Raw genomic sequence first — 18,222 nt, 5'->3', positions numbered from 1 at the left:
GGCGTCAGATCTCGTTACGGAGGGTGCCCCTTGTTTAAGACAGGATCTCACTATGTAGCCTTGGCTGGCTTGAACTCAGGGACCCACCGCCTCTCTCTGTCTCCCTGCCTGGCTTTTATTCTTTGGTCTGCTATTTTGTCTTTGAGCACAGGGGTTCATGCAGTCTAGGTCGGCTCTCAACTTGTAATTCAGCCTAGGGTGACAATGAATTGATCTTGCCTCTTCCTCCCAAGTGTTAGGATCATAGGCACCGTCCCCTCCCCCAGCTATGTGGCCTGTGGGTACAGGGCCTCATTCGTGCTAGGCAACCGTTATGCCAACTGACCCATAGCCCTTAACAATATATATTTTTAATTATTTAAGATACATTTTTCTTCAAGCTCAAGTTTGAGTTTTCTGTTCCCATGGCAAAAGTGAAGCAAAGAGGCCATTCTGGCAAGAGCGCACAGAAAGCCAGCCCGGCAAGCGTCCTGGCGGTGAAAACTAACGTGCTCACGGGATACCAGGGAGCCGAGGGGGCGGCATGCAGGCGGGACTTGCAAGAGGATACTACATTCATACAGATACGCTAATGTTTATTTGTGCTGGGCTATATTTGAATGGAACCGGGGCACAGAGCAGGACACAGCAGTGTGGCCTGAAGCCAGGGAAGTGGGTGAAGCAATTTTCCGGAGCCCCCACAGGGGGCTGAGCGGAGCTAGACCTCAGCTAGGGGTGTAGCCATATCTGGTACCTTCTGGGGCCATGGGGTAGGTATTGAGCCCAGGAGGCTAGGGTAAGGCTGGTGGGGTGGTGGAGGCCAGGAGTCCCAGGCAGAGCTGACAGCTACTCGAAGGACACCTCACATCCTGGTGGCCTCTAGCCACCAAAAGGAATTGAGATCACTGGCCCCACAGAAGGCAGAGAGTCAGAGAGACCAAGCCAAGCTCCTGTGACCCACTGACACTAGGCACAGGAAGCAGAGAGGCCGGGCCTGGAACAGCGAGAGCAGAGCAGGCAGGCCTGGGGTGTGCACTCGAGGTGGGCTGAGGGTCTCCTGGAACTTCAGCTCCTGCATTGAGTCCCTGACAGGGAGGGAAGGAAGGGAGGGAGAGAGGAAGGAAGGAAAGGAGGGAGGGAGGGAGGAAGGGAAGAAGGAAGGAAGGGACAGGGGACGAACCAACCAGGACCCAGAGGCTGAGAGCAGGGACTGGTAGGCAGGGGCAGAGCGCATCTGAGGAACAGGTAGCCCGTTCTCCTCCCCGGGAGGCCATGAGGGCTTTGGTTTCCATGAGGCTGCAAGGACACTTCACCCAGCTTCCATCACTGCCTGTGGGGACTTGAGGGCTGGGGTCTCTGAGGGGTTGGTTATAAATGCTGGGAATCCAGCTGTGGCAGCTCAGGGGGCTGCTCTGGGACCTTCTTCTCAGAAGCAGGCACATCTTTCTGGTCACCTGCTGGAGCTGGGACAGGAGCATCATCTGCAGAGGGGACAGGAGAATGATGTCAGATACATTTCCTAAACCTGGGAAACAGGAGTCTCAGGCCTCCTCCCTCAGACCCAGTCTCAGCCATGAATCCCCCTGCTTCTGACGTAGGGGCCTGGGCCCTGGTCTGCCTCCTTCGGACGCAGCGTCCTGGGGTACAGAGCCATACCCGTGTCGGACCGGAACCGCAGCTGCCCGTCGGGTCTGGAAGGCGGGGCGCTCTGCTCCTGCTGCTGCTGCTTCCTCTGCTCCATCTGCAGGACGGCCTGCAGGAGGCAAGCACACGGAGGTTATGGCCCTGGGAAGGTGCTGGGCCAGCTGCTAAGGGCCACAGTCGTTTCTGTCCCCATGGCTTGGCTGCTGTCCTGTCTGCTGTGGCTCAGATACTCCCACACCACACCCTTCTGCTCCCCTCCTGGGCCTCACACACTTCACTGCCCTCATGTAAAATGGCTGCCGTAGCATAGTCAGGCATGGAAGTTCCTCTGCCCCTGTTGTGACAGCAGCTATCACCTGCACATCTGTATCTACAGTTATTAACATGGTGGCTACAGGCCGTCCCACCCTGAAGACGCCCACATGGAGACCAGACAATGGGCCGAGATCCCGCCACTGGTCACCTGCTGCAGCTCCCTCTTCTGGGCCTCTAGGCGGTCCTGGGAGCGCCCCAGGGCCTCTGTCTCCTGGCTGAGGCGCTGGGCCCTGGCATTCAGCTCAGCCTCCCTGGCAGCAAGCTCCTCCTCAAAACGCTTCAGCTCTTCCTCTGTGTAGGCTGGGTACATCTCCACTGTCTGCAGGGCACAGGTCAGGTGACCAATCAGGGCGAGCCTGGCCTCACCAAGGGGGGATGGGGGGCGGGGGGTGAGGCTGGGTGCGTGCATGGGTGTGTGTGGGTGTCTGTGTGCGTGTGCACATGCGCGCGCGCATGCTACCTGTCTGGAAGGAGAGTGCTTGCTAAGGACTACAGAAGAACAGGGGTCTACATAGGGAATGGGGGAAATCGGAGCCAGGAGTAGGGACAGGAGACAGCCAGAGGTGCTGAAGGAAAGCCTGGGCCTGGGAGACATTGAGGCCTGAGCCTTTCTCATGCCCTCACCTTCCATCCCTCCCCAGTGTCCCCAAACTCCTTCCTCTGTGTGGAGGCCAGGAATTCCTCCAGGGTCACAAGCCGGTCCTGGTTGGTGTCCACCTGGGGAGCCAGATGGAGGTTAGCGGCTGCGCAGAGCCTGCTGCCCGCTGCCCGCCCCCGGCATGGCTTCTCTCACGTTCTTCATCACGTGCTCCCGCATGCGAAGCCGCTCTTCCTCCATCTCTCTCATGTCGTCCTCCTCGTTCTTTGGGTCATACACCTTCTCCAGCTGCAGGGTAAGGGAGAAGCAAGCGCTGAGAGGCTCAGACCACCACCACTCCTGGGGGACACACCCACCTCTGAGGACCAGTGGGGCTTGCTTTACTATTTTTTTTTTGTTTTTTTTTTGGATTTGTTTTTTTCGAGACAGGGTTTCTCTGTGTAGACCTGGCTGTCCTGGAGCTCACTCTGTAGACCAGGCTGGCCTCGAACTCAGAAATCCGCCTGCCTCTGCCTCCCAAGTGCTGGGATTACAGGCGTGCGCCACCACAGCCCAGCTCTTGCTTTACTATTAATAGCTTCTTTGTCTCTGGGGGCTGCTGGGAGTTGTAGTTTTTTCCTGTACTCTCACTGACAGGAAACCAGAGTTGGGATGGCAGAGGCTAAAGTATGTCTCACCCAGAAAGCTTCCATTACACTCACCTCCTTGGTAAAGAGAGCTTCCAGTTCTTGCTCATCTAGGACACCATCGCTGTTGATGTCTGGGGATGAGACGAGATATGTTAGTGACAGAGGGCTGAATGAGTCTGGTCCCCACGGGAAAAGCTAGTGAAGGAAGTGTGGGTGGGTGTGAGGTCTCTCAGCAGAGAACAGAGTGGTGGCGGAGGCCAGTACCGCAGCAGGCCCTACTGTTACCAGCGTCCACTCTGGCTGGGTGTGGTGGTGGGTAGGAACCCACCCATTCTGTAGCACACAGGGACCTAAGGATGGCGTCCCAGGGCTGTGACCTCTGCCTCTCAGAGAAGCAGGTCCAATCGGTTCCAGTGGCTAGGGAGGGCCATGGATCATGGGGTGCATATAGTCCTCACCTACCCGCGTGACCCCAAGGTGACGGCAGACTTAGACCCACTCCAGCCTCCTTCCTACAAACCAGCCACCGGCATTTCTGGGTCTGGCCTTTGCCTGACTGTTGGAACAGTTCAGAGAGATTGTCAACCCTTCACGGTGACGGTCTGCTCCTAATCCTCTCTGTGCGCTCCAGCCCTGAAAGCCTGTGGAACTTCTCCGTGGGCCTGATTTCCTGCCCGTGTGGCAGCGAGGCTCTCCCCACAGTCTGGAACTTGCTTGTGTTTTCTCAGTGGCTTGAAGACTGCACCGCAGAGCTGTGTTACCCCCCTTCACCCTCACTTTCCCTACATGTGCCCTCTCTGGGGCTACACTTTCCAACTGAGCAGCCACTGATCACATGGGTGACTAAAGTTGCAATGACACCAACTTCAGTGGCTCAGACTGTGTTTCCTGGGGGACCTAGAACCAAAACCATAGACAGGAAGCACAATGGTGGATGCAGTATGGAGGGGTCAGGAGGAGGGCTGAACTCGGAGCTGTCTGGGAGAACAGGAGTCTAGTTGTTGTTATTGTTATTAAACTTTTTGAGACAGGGTTTCTCTGTGTATCCCTGGTTGTCTTAGAACTGGCTCTGTAGACCAGGCTGACTTTGAACTCGGAGATCTCCCTGCGTCTGCCCCCCAAGTGCTGGGATTAAAGGTGTGCCAGGTTTTTTTTTTTTTTTGAGGTTGGGTCTCCAGCTCAGGCAGCTCAGGGTGGCCTCTGACATGGCTCAAAGTTCCAGTTTTATGATAATAATTCTTTTAAATAAAAATATTAGATTATGTGTATGTGTGTGCACACAGGTGTAGATACACAGACATGCAGAGTGCAGGTACCTTCAGGGCCAGAGGCCCGGGATCCTCCAGAGCTGCTGTGTGTGTGTGTGTGTGTGTGTGTGTGTGAGAGTGATATGTATGCTTAGTGCCCTCAGAGGGAAGAGGGCACTGGTTCCCCTTGAGCTGGAATTAGATAGTTGTGAGTACCACATGAGTGCAGGGGTGCAGGGGTCCTCAGGCAGAGTAGCCGTCTTTCCAGGCCCCCCACCTCCCAAGGCACTTTCACACAGGCACCAAGATTTTTTTGTCTCCATGGCTCTTGGGAGTTGTAGTTCTTTATGCACTCATCAAGCCCAGTCTGCTCGGTTAGAGGACATGGCTATTCCTTAGAATGCGCAGGAAAAAAATATTGAAGAAAAACATTTGGCCATAGATAATCCCAGACCTCCCAACGTGGAGGGGCAGGCATTTGGCTAGCCGGGACGTGAACCATCAGAACCTGTCCCATCAGCCGGATCAGCCTGGCTCGGAAGACCCTCCCTCCCCACCTTACCATGCAGTATGAAGAAGGTCTTGGGGTTGAACCTGTTGGGGTCCAATCCATCCAGCTCCTCCCACACCTCCTTCAGCTGGGCTTGGCTGCCCTGTGGAGACCAGCAGGAGCTTGTGAGCAGTGAGTCCGAGAGCCCTGTGTGCCCATCCAGTAAACTTCAGGCCCCTCAAGTAGGAACTACGATCCCCAGCACATAGGCAGGGGGGCTTTTTGCCTCAAGGACTCCTGGGAGTTTCAGTCCTGCATTTGCATTCCTTTTAATGCTTAGGAGTTGGACACGGTAAACATACATGGGGGTCCTTACGGGAACATTGACTTTGGGGTGCTCCCGGTGTCTGCGCTGCTGCTCCTGTAGCTTCCTCTCGGCCTCCTTGCGCTGCTCCTCCCCCAGAGACTCCAGGTACCGCCTCCTCTCGTGTTCCTTGAGCATCTCGTAGCGTTTGAACTCTTCGTGATGCGCAGCATCATACTGGGCGAGGTCTCGTGTAGCCTGTGGAGAGGTGAGAGGGCTCCGTTCCTCTTGTCTGTTAGTCACCCGGCATGGCCTCACTTTCCTGACCTCCGGGGTTGGCTCTGCTCTCAGCGAACCCTGGGTGCTTTCCCACAGTGGTGAGGTTTGTGCAGTAGCAGCTTGGATGTGAATATTTCAAGGCGTCCGCCAGCTCAGCATTTCAGGAATGAGTAGGGGACAGCATGTGAGGTAGGCTTAGTACAGAAAGCAGTCTGGCTTGGGTGGCCAAGAACAATCCCAGTACTCGGGAGGCTAAGGCAGGAGAATGGCAAACTCTTTTTTTTTTTTTTTAAGTATTTTTTAAAAAATTCTATTTCATGTGCATTTGTGTTTTGCCTGCATGTATGTTTGTGTGACGGTGTCAAATCCCCTGAACTACAGTCCTAGACAATATGAACTGCCATGTGGTTGCTGGGAATTGAACCTGGGTCCTTGGGAAGAGCAGCGGGTGCTTTTAACCACTGAGCCATCTCTCAGGCCCTGAGATGGCACATTCTAAGCCAGCCTGGGCTACATATCAAGACACTGGCTCAGAGCAGCTCTTGTAAGTCAATGAATTCATACTTCCTCAAGCCACTTAGTTTGTAGTGATCACAGCAGCAACAAGGGACTAACACAGTTGCTATGGGGACAACTGCACTACCCAGGTGGCTATGTGCCAAGGGGCAGTTGTCAACGCCAGACTAGTTTTTCTTGTTTCATCAGGAGGAAGACTTAGGCGTTAGTGGATAAAGCCTAGGACTGCTCTCAGCGCCCTACAATGCAGACAACAGATCCCATCACATAGCCCCAGCACCCTGTTTTCCAGCAGAAAAGCAGGGCGTGCTGAGCTAGCCCAGCCTAGCACCGCTGCCCTCCAGCAGGAGGCAGGACCCAGTCCCCTCCCCCCCAGCTGAGATGCTCAGTGGGCCCTCCCCCTCCCCTCCCCCACCGTCTGGATCAGCAGCTCCAGGTCCCGAGCCTCAAATGTGTGCTGGTTCTGAGGGTCCAGGTGTTCAAACTGCTTCAGGAGGTTCATGTGGTCCACCTGCAAGTCTGAAGGAGAGAAAGGCAAACACCACCCATCGCGTCACGGCTTTCCTGTGGGAAGCCCTGACTGCGCAGGAGTGCAGAGAGGAGAGTCGCAGAGGCCATGCAGGCAAAGAGGACTGCACTCGGGCCTGGGGGATGTGTGAGGACGGGAACCCTCCACAGACTCTGGTGCCAAAAATAACGGTAACCAAATGATGGCAATGCCAGGCCCTGCTCTTAACAGAACAGTTAACAGAAGTCCCTGCCTCGCCACTACAGCCTAATAACATGGGCTCTGTGATTAGCCCTGATTGGTTTGTTGCAGCAATGGTGGTGAGTGTGTGTCTGTCTCTCGTCGGGTGGCCACCAAGCCTTGGCTCAAGTGTCTGTCTGACTGGCAGAGCCATCTGGCCAAGCGCTCAGCCACTCACCCACAGCATACCGTTTGGTGGGTTTTTAGAATGTTCACGGGTACACGCAAACACAATCACCTCGACTTTTAGGGCGCCATTGTCACCCCCGACAGAAGCATACCATTTCTTCCTCCCTGCTGCTGGCACTCACTGCACCCCCGCCTGTGTGCTCGTCTACCGAGGACAGTTCACGTGCTTCACGGCCTGGTGCCCGGCTTCTGCCGGCACCCTGTTCCCGAGGCTCCTGTCTACTGTTGTGCACGCCAGTGTTTCGGACCTGTCTTAGAGCTGACTAATGCTTCACGGTGCAGGTAGAGCACATTTTACTTACCCACCCCCAGCTGGCTGACAGTTAAGCTACCGACAGGTTCCTTTCACTATAGCTTTGCTATACTACGGCACCTGCTGAGACAGGTCCTCCCCAGTACCAGGCATGAGAACATGTCCCAGGTAGGGAGCATGGTGCAGGCTTGTCACCCTGCACCTCAGCTCCGTGGTAGGCTGAGATGGGTGGATTGGATGTTCCCGGCTGGTCTGGGTTCAGAGTAAGTTTCAGAGGGGGCTGTGGTAGCGCGCCAGCCTAGAGTCCACTCGTGATTTGGCAGCATACTGTTACTTGGTTCATATTACATGTGTGTGTCTATGTGGGTGTGCATGCATGTGCATACATGGGTGTACACAGATGTTATGTAAAGGTCAGAGGTCAACTCTGTGGAATGGCTTGTCTCCTCCCCAGCATATGTGGATCTAACTCGGGCCACTGGGCTTGGGGGCAAGCGCCTTTACCCATCTCACAGCCCCTTCCGAGAGTCCACTGGAGATATCAAAAGGAAAAGCAGATGCGTGGGGGGGGGCTCCACTGGCACTCAGAGTCTAAAGTCACCACTGGCTACACAGTAAGTCTGAGGCTAGCCTGGCGATATGAGGAGACCCTGTTTCAGAAAGGCAACCTCTCCACCACCCCACCACCCTACTAAACAAGAAAGCCAAATGCAAACTGCGGAGAGAACCCTGTCAACGTGAAAATGTGCCAGGACGGAAAGAAAAAACAACCTGCTTTCCCAAGAGGCCACAGCATAGCACCAGCCACCCCGAGCAACCTCCCCTGTGCTTTGCGCGGCCGCCCAGGCCCCTCCATCTGCCCACGCGCATGCTCACTGGGCTCCTGCTTTGCGTCCATCTTGGCCTTGAGCAGCATCCGCAGCCTGGACACCTCCTGGCGCTTGAGCTCGTCCAGCTTGGTGCGCACATTGTGGCTGACGAAGTCCAGCTCCTGACTCAGCTTTCCGCTCTTCAAGGACAGAGAAGGGGACCCAGTTGGGCTGACAGCACAGGGGGCCGTGCTGGGCCTCCCCACTCCGCACCCTAGACCCCGAGACCACCGAACCCCAATGTTTTAGGAGCTCTCAGGACTTTCCTGCTTGCAACCTGCCCTGGTCCCTGGAGGCTGACAGAGCAGGGCGGGGCCTGAGCTTCGCTGAGCCCCCCCCCAACTTCAGACCCAGCAGTGCGGACTGGGAACGCCCACACTCACAAACCTGTTCTCACCACAGGGCCAGTAACGCTCCTGACACCTCTTTCCAATCAATTCTGCCTTTCAATACTCAGCAGAGACAACACATCCACCTTAGGGCACATCTGCAGACGCCACCTTTGCCCACCCACCCAGAGTGCTGGGCTCGATGCTTTCTGTGGGCTATGCCCGATGTCATCTGTTCCGCCATCGGGGCTGATCCTGGCCTCTCCTGCTCCCAGCGCTCCAGGGCTCCCCAGCGTCTCTGCTGGGTTCAAGCCCCTGCACCACTGCCTGTCCATCAGCCCCGAGAGCTGCCTGCAAACACCAGAAGGTAGCAAGAGAGCTTCTAGTGCAACCCAGCTCTGTCGTCTGGGATGCTGACCCCCGCACACACCCCCATCATGGACATCCCTGGTGACGGTGAGGAATGTAAGCCTAACAAGGTCTAGCTTTATCTAGAGCAAACGTTGGAGAGCATCTAAGAGGGCGTTTCTGGACAGGTTAAGTATGACAGCCCTCCCTACATGCTGGCGGCACTATCCCATACGCTGGGCTCCAGAACTGAGTGCAAAGGAGGCGGCTAGGCGAGCACCAGCATGCACCCGTCTCTGACTGGGATACGACACAGCCTGCCGCCTCACACGCCCACCGCCTCACAAGCCCGCTGCAAACTCTGCCTACGATGCCCTTGAACTGTGAACAAAGGATAGATCCTCCCAAAAGTTGCTTTTGTTGACTGTTCTGTCACAGCAAAAAACAACTAAAATAGAAGCCAATCAGATGAGGCAGATAAGACCTCAAGGAGGGAACTCAGCTACATCTTCACAGATGGGAAACTGAGGCACAGCAAACTGAGGTCCCATAGCTGATAGATGTCTATGTTTAAACACATCTTTAGGAGTTCCCAGACTCCGTCCCAGCTGTGACCCTGAGCTCCCTTGAGTGTATCCCCTGGTAGCCCATCCCTCGCGCACCTTAATGTCCTCAGCGTTGGCGGCTTGCAGCTTCTCCCGGAAGTGCCCGTCTGTCTCGAGCACGTTGATGACCTCCTGGAGGTACCGGTGGTAGTACAGGCCCGTGTCCTGAGGGGCAAGGGAGGACATGGCAATGGTGGCCTTATCTTCTAAGCTCTCCCAACTACGCCCTCAGCCCAGCTCCCAACCTGCAGCTGATATACCTTCAACACACAACAGGAGGCCTGCACACTTACTGGCTGAGTACTCGAGAGCCAGCCAGAACCGGCTCTCCAGGCTCCAACCCCTGACCTGCTGCTGTGTCCACCTCCTGGAAGGTTCTATGGCACGCAAGGAATGAAAATCCCATGGGGGAGCTGAAGAGATGGTGGGGACAAAATGCTCTCTGCACAGGCATGAGGGTCTGAGTTGGAGTCCAGCACGAACTGGAGACATGGCTTAGGAGTGAAGAGCCCTTGCTGCTCTTGCAGAAGACCCAAGTTCAGTTCCCGGAACCCAAATCCAGTGGCTCACAACCATCTGCAATGCTGGCGGCAAGCGACCTAATGTCCTCTCCTGGCTTCTGTGTGCGCGCGCACACACACACATACACACACACACACAATATAAAAACACAGCCAGGTGTGATGACACTCTCCTTTAGTCTCAGCACTCAGGAGCCAGAGGCAGAAGGATCTGTGTGAGTTAAAGACCAGGCTGGTCCACAAAATGACTTCCAGGACTGCCAGAGGACATAGAGAGACCCTGCCTCTCTCTGTGTGTCTTTCTGTCTGTCTCTCTCACACACACACACTTTTTTTTTATTTAAAGAAATAAAATAGGGCTGGAGATGGCTCTTCGGTTGAGAGCATGTATTGCTGTTCCAAAGGCCCTGAGTTCAGGTCCCAGGCCTCTTATCAATGGCTCACAACCCCCTGTACCTCTAGTCCATAGGCCCTGATGCCTGCTCTGACTTAAATAATTAAAATAATAATTAAAATAATAGTAGCGGTGTTAACGTCCTCTTCCTTTTCTCCATCTCCCTTCTCCCAGAAGCTGCTGTTTTGTTTTGAAGATTTATTTTACATGGGGAAGTCCTATGCCCACATGTATGTGAGTGCAGGGTCCCACAGAGGTCAGAAGGCATCAGACCCCCTGGACTGGAGTTACAGGTGGTTGTGAGCGGCAGTGTTGGGCTGGGAACCCAGCCAGGTCCTTTTCACAAGCAGCCATCATTTCTGCAGCCCCCTCAGGATAAAGTGACTTTATCAACAAGACTAAGGTCACTCAAAAGAAAACCCTGATTACCCGGGGACATATCTGACAACATGAAAGGAACTCAGTAAGCAGCTTGTCTGAGGGGGACACCACTGCACTTGCTTTGGCGGAGAGTTCCCAGGCTTGTCTTTCGGTTTCACTGCAGGTCCACAAGCCCCTGGCTGTGCAGATCCACAAGCCCCTGGCTGTGCAGGCCCACAAGCCCCTGGCTGTGCAGGCCCACAAGCCCCTGGCTGTGCAGGCCCACAAGCCCCTGGCTGTGCAGGCCCACAAGCCCCTGGCTGTGCAGGCCCACAAGCCCCTGGCTGTGCAGGCCCACAAGCCCCTGGCTGTGCAGGCCCACAAGCCCCTGGCTGTGCAGGCCCACAAGCCCCTGGCTGTGCAGGCCCACAAGCCCCTGGCTGTGCAGGCCCACAAGCCCCTGGCTGTGCAGGCCCACAAGCCCCTGGCTGTGCAGGCCCACAAGCCCCTGGCTGTGCAGGCCCACAAGCCCCTGGCTGTGCAGGCCCACAAGCCCCTGGCTGTGCAGGCCCACAAGCCCCTGGCTGTGCAGGCCCACAAGCCCCTGGCTGTGCAGGCCCACAAGCCCCTGGCTGTGCAGGCCCACAAGCCCCTGGCTGTGCAGGCCCACAAGCCCCTGGCTGTGAAGGTCCACAAGCCCCTGGCTGTGAAGGTCCACAAGCCCCTGGCTGTGACTCCCCCCTCAGGGATGAAGAGGCCTCTTTCCCATCCTCTCTCAGCCTCTCTGCCCACGAGGCAGTGATGGGACAAGGCACAAGTTTTCTTCGTCACGTTCTTTCGCCATGCGCCACGATGACTCAGGGCCATGGGAAGGGAGCCATGACTCTGACCAGAATGCAAAGTGTCTGGGGTAGCAATATGGTGCAGCAAGGAAGAGTGACTGTCAACTCTAACAACCTGACTTTGATTCTTGGCACTGACATGGAAGAGGGAAGAGGGAGACATGATTCCTGCAAGCTGTCCTCTGACCTCCAACATACAGGTGTGCCTCCATATATGCACACGAGATATGTAAACGAACGTAGAATGCAGGCACCTGCCCTGCCTTGCCCCACGTGTGCCCTGGTACATGATCCCAGGGGCCCCAGGCATTTGCCTTATTCTAAATGTGGTAGAGATGCCAGTCGAGGCTGCTGAGGCTTCAAATCAGGATTAACTTGTTTTTTACATTCTGAGGGCCTTGACTGACTGACCCTCTGTCACCTATGCTGCCCTAACATCAGGGCACAGGGCTATGGAGACCATACCAGGGGACACATGTACCCCCCAGTTTCTCCACGTGGTCCCACAACAGCAGTTCTGACACATATTGGGCCCATTTTCTTTAATTTTTTAAAAAAAAAAACCTTTATTTTATATATATATATGATTGAGTACACTGTTGCTCTCTCCAGACACACCTGAAAAGGGCATTGGATCCCATTACAGATGGTTGTGAGTCACCATGTGGTTTCTGGGATTTGAACTCAGGACCCCAGGAGGAGCAGTTGGTGCTCTTAACCACTGAGCCATCTCTCTAGCCCTTTGATTTTTTAAAGATTTTGCGGGTGGTGATGGTGCCCTCATACAGTAATCTCAGCACGGAGGAGGCAGAGGCAGATCTCTGTGAGAGGGCTATAGAATATGTTCCAGGGGGCTGAAGAGATGGCTCAGCAGTTAAGAGCACTGACGGCTCTTCCAAAGGTCCTGAGTTCAAATCCCAGCAACCACATGGTGGCTCACAACCATCTCCTAATGAGATCTGACTCCCTCTTCTGGAGTGTCTGAAGACAGCTACAGTGTACTTACATATAATAAATAAATAAATCTTAAAAAAAAAAAAAGTTCCAGGACAGCCAGGAATATACAGAGAAAGCCTGTCTCAAAAAACAAACACAAAAAGAAAAGAAAAACTATTTGTATTTTATTCGTGTGTGTGTGTGTGTGTGTGTGTGTGTGTGTGTGTGTGTGTGTGTGTGTGGGTGTGTGTGTGGGTGTGTGTGTGTGCCTGGTATGTGTCACGTGTTGGCAGGTGCCAATGGAGGCCAGAGAGACCATCAGATCCCCGGAGCTGGACTTACAGGTGCTGTCAGCTGTCCAGTCAGGGTGCTGGGAACTGAACTCGCTCTGGAAGAGCAGCAGCACCCTTGACACTGAGGTACCTCTCCAGCCCACTGTCTCAACCTGTCCTGTCAGCACCCAGCACCGTATAAAACCACGGTGTAGGAGCAGAGGGAGTGTCACAAGACCCAGGTGGCACCTTCTGGCATTCCTGGTTACACATGGAGGAGTCTCTTCATTTTCTCTAGTAAGCCTTGGGCTGTCCTCCCGAGGGCCGAGAGCACTGTACTGGCTGGTCTTGTGTGTCATCAGAGAGGACGAGCCTCAGTTGAGGAACTGCCTCTGTGAGATCCCGCTGTAAGGCAGCGGCACCCTCCATGGCCTCTACCTCAGCTCCTGCCGCCAGGTTCCTGCCCTGTTTGAGTTCCTGTCCTGGCTTCCTTCAGCAATAACAGTGCTGTGGAAGTGTAAGTCAAATGAACCCTTTCCTCCCCAACTTGAATTTTGGTCATGGTGTTTTATCACTGCAATAGAAACCCTGCCTAAGACAGACGTAGAACTCTGTGGAACTCTGTTTTCCGAGACAGGGCTTCTTTTTCTAACCACTCTCCTCACCAGATAGTCTCCTTTCATTCTTTAATTTTTTTTAAATGTTTAAAAAAATTTTTTAAAAAGATTTATTTATTTATTATATGTAAATACACTGTAGCTATCTTCAGACACTGCAGAAGAGGACATCAGATCTTGTTACAGATGGTTGTAAGCCACCATGTGGTTGCTAGGATTTGAACCCAGGACTTTCTGAAGAGCAGTTGGTGCTCTTAACTGCTGAGCCATCTCTCCAGCACCCTATTTTTAATTTTTTGAGGCAGGGTTTCTCCATGTGGCCCTAGCTGTCCTGGAATTCACTCTGTAGAGCAGGCTGGCCTTGAACTAACTCAGAGATCTGCCTTCCTGTGCCTACTGAATGCTGGGATTCAAGGCTTGCACTATCCCCAGCCTGGCAGAGGAGTTCCAGATAGTTTGTGAGTGCTAGTAATCAAACTCAGGGCCTCTGGAAGAGTAGTCAGTGCTCGTAAGCACAGAGGCATCTCTCCAGGCCAATTTAAGTTTTGTTTTGGTTGATTGGTTGGTTAGCTGGTTTTGTCTTGTTTTGTTTTCTTTGAGATGGGGTTCTCTGTGTAGCCCTGGATGTCCTGGAACTAGCTCTGTAGACCAGGCTGGCCTTGAATTTAAGAGATCCACCTGCCTCTGCCTCCCAAGTACTAGGATTAAAGGTGTGCCTGGCTCCCAATTTAAGTTTTAATAGCATCTTTCAACTAGATCTGTTTTGTAAAAAAGCAAAAAATCAATCCTATGCGCACTATGTCTAGACTGCTGTGACTGACTTTCTGGTTGTTTAATAACCCAACTTGGGAATCAGGATACAGGAGGATACAGGCACATGCCGGTAAACTTCAACTGTCAAACTGACAGCCTAGCATAGCCTCAACTGAGGAACCGCATTGATCAGGCTGACCTGAGGGGCATGTCTTAATTATTAACTAATTTAGAAGGGCCCAGCCCATTATGGGAGGCGCCATTCCTTGGGTAGGTGTTCTGGACTGCAAGAGAAAGTTAGCTGAGCAGGAGCTGGCAGCCAGCAGGCAAGCAGCTCCCCCACAGCTCTGTCGCACTTGTAGGCTGTAAAGTGAGTTCTCTACTTGGAGCTAAGCAACGCTGTGGAACAGCAAGCGGGCCTGCTGCCTCAGCGAGGGTTTTATGTCTGTGAGCAGACACCATGACCAAGGCCTGGCCTTCTTTCCCCACGTGGGTCCCAGGGACTGAACACAGCCAGGCTTGGCAAGCCAGGAGCATCAACCAACTGAGCCATCTCCTTGGCACCTCCATTCTTCGGGCAAAGAGCTTTGGAATGAAATCTATGGATCTTCATGGTAACAAGGGTTTATGTCTGTTGTGGTCTAGGGAGTGGTCCCGGTAACCTTTGGTTATTTCATACTGAGCAGCTATCTTAATTTTTTATCTTCCGTCCTTTTCAGTGAGGCCACCTTCGGATGACAGTCTAATTCCATCTAACTGTCCCCTTTGATCTTACTGCAAGGCCCAAAAAACTCACTGAGACTGGAACCCCCACTTCAGCCGTGAAAAGTCAGCTCAAGTCAACACTTAAACACCAAAACCCCCTGGATAGTTTTAGGGTCCCAGCTCTTCCTGTGGGAATGTTAGACAGCACAGGCAGGCTAAGGGTCGCCGACCATTAACCCCTCCCTCACAATCAGCTTTGCACCTCCTTCAAAGTTAAAATGCCATATGAAAGGTTGAAGATATCAGAGCTAAAGGGAAGCTACTTCCTCCTGGTCGGAAGAATAGAATCTGGATTTGTTCGAAACAGCTTCCAAACATCATATACTAACATTGTCCCCCTTCCTTAAGAGCCTTCCGACGGGTCCTTCAGTCATGTGACTAAGAATCCACTGCTCCAGAAATCTGATTCACCTCAAGACAAGCTAAGGGGTAGGGGGCGTGGCCATCTTCTTAATGAATGACGTAAGGTACTTTCAGGCCAGAAGGCCCTCTCTAGGTGCAGCTGATGGCAGATCTTCGTTGCTGCAACTGCCACTTTTTTCAGAATTCTCATTTCAAAAGCATAATGCTTCCTTCCCTCCCTATCTTCCCTGAATCAGCCCAAATCCCAAGCATGCCTATCCCAACACTCAAGACTCTTCTCAATTCCTTAGATAGCTAGCTGCTTAACGACCTACAGTGCTCAACGTGTCTCCTCCTTCCAGGTCTCAAACCCCCTGGCTTTCTCTTCCACCTCCCTCCTGGAACCTGCAAAGACTTACAGCGTGTCTGCTCTATTATTTTTCTCTGATCCAATGGTTTTCAGGTTTCAAGGTTTTACAGAGTAGAGTATTAACCCCTTGCAGGAGGCCCTGCTACACAGGAGCTTGGAACAACCTGTCTCAGGACACAACAGTCTGCATTGCTAGGGAGAGTTATAAGAAGAACCAGGCCATAAATCAGGTACCTGGAGTTTGAAAGTTCCAACTCACTAGGAGCAAAGGTTTCACAGAGTTCAATAATATTGGAATAAGTAACTCAGCAGCTCCTGTGTCCTTTTCCCATTTAAACTACACCTCCCAAGAATCCCGGGAAGCAGGAATGCCTTGCTAGGTACTAGCATCCAACTGCCGATGGTGCTGCTGGGGAATGTGGTTTTTCTTTCGGTTTTCTTCATTCCTTGCTAAAGAGGGTCTTAAGGCTCAGAGGGATTTAGATGAGGGTGTGACACAGGTTTTCATTTGGGATCTGTCTTGATTTCCACATCTCAAAGGTCAGTGTCCCCTGGTCTCACCAACTCACTATTGCACAGGAAGGCAGGTAAACCACAAGCCTCAGCGTATTAAGCAGGGGATCCCTGGAGTTTTCACCAGGGCCCTGGGGATGGCAAACGCCACTGCAAAGACGCCAGGGAACAGGGCAGAGCTACTCACCGGAGTCTCAGTGGCCTGGCTGTCCTCCTGATGAGGTGCTGCGCGGTCCACAGGCACTGCCAACACAGCAGACAGCATCAATAGAGGTGGTAGGAGAAGGAAAGGGGCCCCGCGGGGCACAGAGATAGGCATCCTGGCTGGCCTGCGTAGAGAGATGGAGAATGAGGTTTTCTTGTTTTGCTACAGTTTTCTGCGCTGTGTATTAAGTAGCCTAGGTTGGCCTTGAATTCCTGACCCTCATGACTCTTCCTTCCAAGCGTTGGGATTACAGGCGAGTAGTACTATCCCTGGCTAAGGATGTCCCAACCCCGTATCCGGTTGGGCAAACGAGTGTGCACGCCACCCTATTTGCAAAAAAGGAAGACTCCAAGCGTTTAGTCACCTGGAACCCAGGACGCCAGGCCTCCAGCCTCCCTTTCCTGGAGCTCAATCCGTAGACCCTCATCCCGGCTCCCCGAGTAGGGACTCCTCCCCTGAACCGTGATTCCAGGCCCCTAACCTCCCCTTCTCACGGGACCGCGGAGGCCCTTCACCGGGCAAGTATCACGCGCTCCAGGCCCTTAGCCCTCGGCTTCTGAAAGCCCCTCACCTCTCCTACCGCAGAGGGCGTTTTCCCAGCCGGCGACCTCCGCCAGGTTTCTGGCGATTTCCCTCCTAAGTCACGCCCACTTTTCCACCCGCAGAGAGCCCGCCCACAGAATACTGATTGGTCCACGCTGGCTCTGAGCTTCCGCCCGCGTTAGCGGCCTCTCCCCTTTCCGATAAGGTTTCCTTTTTTTTGAAAATCTTTCCTGATTTCTTGGAAGCTCACATTCTTCAACGCAACATTTCTTGCGTCGTTTTCAAGTAAAACTCAAAGCCCTGCATACCCAGGGATTGGGGGCGGGGGGGGGGGGGGGGACGAGCGGGAGGAGAAGGTGGGACAACTTTTACGGACATCTTTGCCGCGGTGTCGCGGTGTCTCCTGGGAGTTGTAGTCTCCTCATTTAATTTCGCTCTGCAACTTAGAGCTTTAGTGATAGGAAATTACATAGTATATGATCATTATTTTTTAAACAGAATCTCACTATGTATCTCCAGATGGAATTCTATGTAAACCAGGCTTGCCTAGAGGTCTCCGAGATCCTCGTACTGAGATTAAAAGTAGATACTACGCACAATTGAAAGTGGAGAGAAGCTGTGAACCCCTGATTCTGTCCTCTATTTTTCCCACTCTCAATCATATACATAGGTACTTTTTTTTTTAACTTTGAGGGTGACTTTTTAAAAAAGATTTATTTACTTATTTTAAGTATATGAGTACACTGTAGCTGTCTTCACACACACCAGAAGAGAGCATCAGATCTCATTACAGGCGGTCATGGCTACTAGGTTGTTGCTGGGAATTGAACTCAGGACCTCTGGATGAGCAGTCATTGCTCTTAACCACTGAGCCATCTCTCCAGCCACCTGGATTTTTTTTTTTAAATAACTAAATTTTTTATTGACAGCAACAAAATAGTATTGGTAGCCTTTTTTATCATACAGTAGGTTCCATCCATTCACTATACTTTTTGAACTGTCCTACATGCAAGTACGTGTTTTTAATATTGCCTGTCTTCAGTGCTGTTCCTCTAAGTTTGCTATTAAAATACATTAAATTATTAAAAAAGAGTAAATACCAAGGCTCCCAACCCCTCTCCCCCCACCCTTCCCTTTCTCCTTCTTGCTCTGGCCCCTGCTCGCTCCAGTCCCCCCGCCCACTCTCAGCCCCTCTTTTGTATATAATTTATTTATTTTCTGAGATGCTTTTATAGATTCCACGCTCTAACCTCCGGTACTCGGCTCCACCCCCAAGCGCAGGAATTACAGGCATTAGCCCCTGGGCACAGACCTTATTCATTTCTTAAACACTCTCTCTATAGAACTATATAGCTAGGTAGGTACTTGTGGGTCCCTTTAAGGAATGTTGACTCTTGATTCCAATTTGGAATCCCCAGAACAAGGGATCCTCCTGCCCCAGTGGTCT

The 18,222-nt window shown here is 52.9% G+C and overlaps 2 protein-coding genes across 7 annotated transcripts in view; one reads left to right on the top strand and one right to left on the bottom strand.

Annotated features, from left to right (window-relative positions):
* The window catches only part of Tulp2 (TUB like protein 2), a 34,908-nt gene that overhangs the window by 6,761 nt on the left and 9,925 nt on the right, over nt 1-18,222 (top strand). The gene's annotated exons all lie outside the window — the stretch shown is intronic.
* Nucleotides 559-16,912, bottom strand: Nucb1 (nucleobindin 1). The gene is made up of 13 exons (XM_052163094.1): nt 16,804-16,912; nt 16,215-16,356; nt 9,400-9,507; nt 8,068-8,200; nt 6,417-6,520; nt 5,279-5,464; nt 4,975-5,065; nt 3,238-3,296; nt 2,732-2,824; nt 2,563-2,655; nt 2,087-2,257; nt 1,636-1,732; nt 559-1,460 (listed from the first exon to the last, which is right to left on the bottom strand). Exons 2-13 carry the CDS (start codon nt 16,344-16,346, stop codon nt 1,348-1,350), a joined length of 1,380 nt encoding a protein of 459 aa, XP_052019054.1. The 5' UTR covers nt 16,347-16,356; nt 16,804-16,912; the 3' UTR covers nt 559-1,347.

The sequence above is a fragment of the Apodemus sylvaticus genome, chromosome 1 (assembly GCF_947179515.1).
Source record: "Apodemus sylvaticus chromosome 1, mApoSyl1.1, whole genome shotgun sequence".
Classification (NCBI taxonomy): Eukaryota; Metazoa; Chordata; class Mammalia; order Rodentia; family Muridae; genus Apodemus; species Apodemus sylvaticus.
The sequence above is the reverse complement of the archived record's forward strand: the minus strand, read 5'-3'. Positions and strand labels throughout refer to the sequence as shown.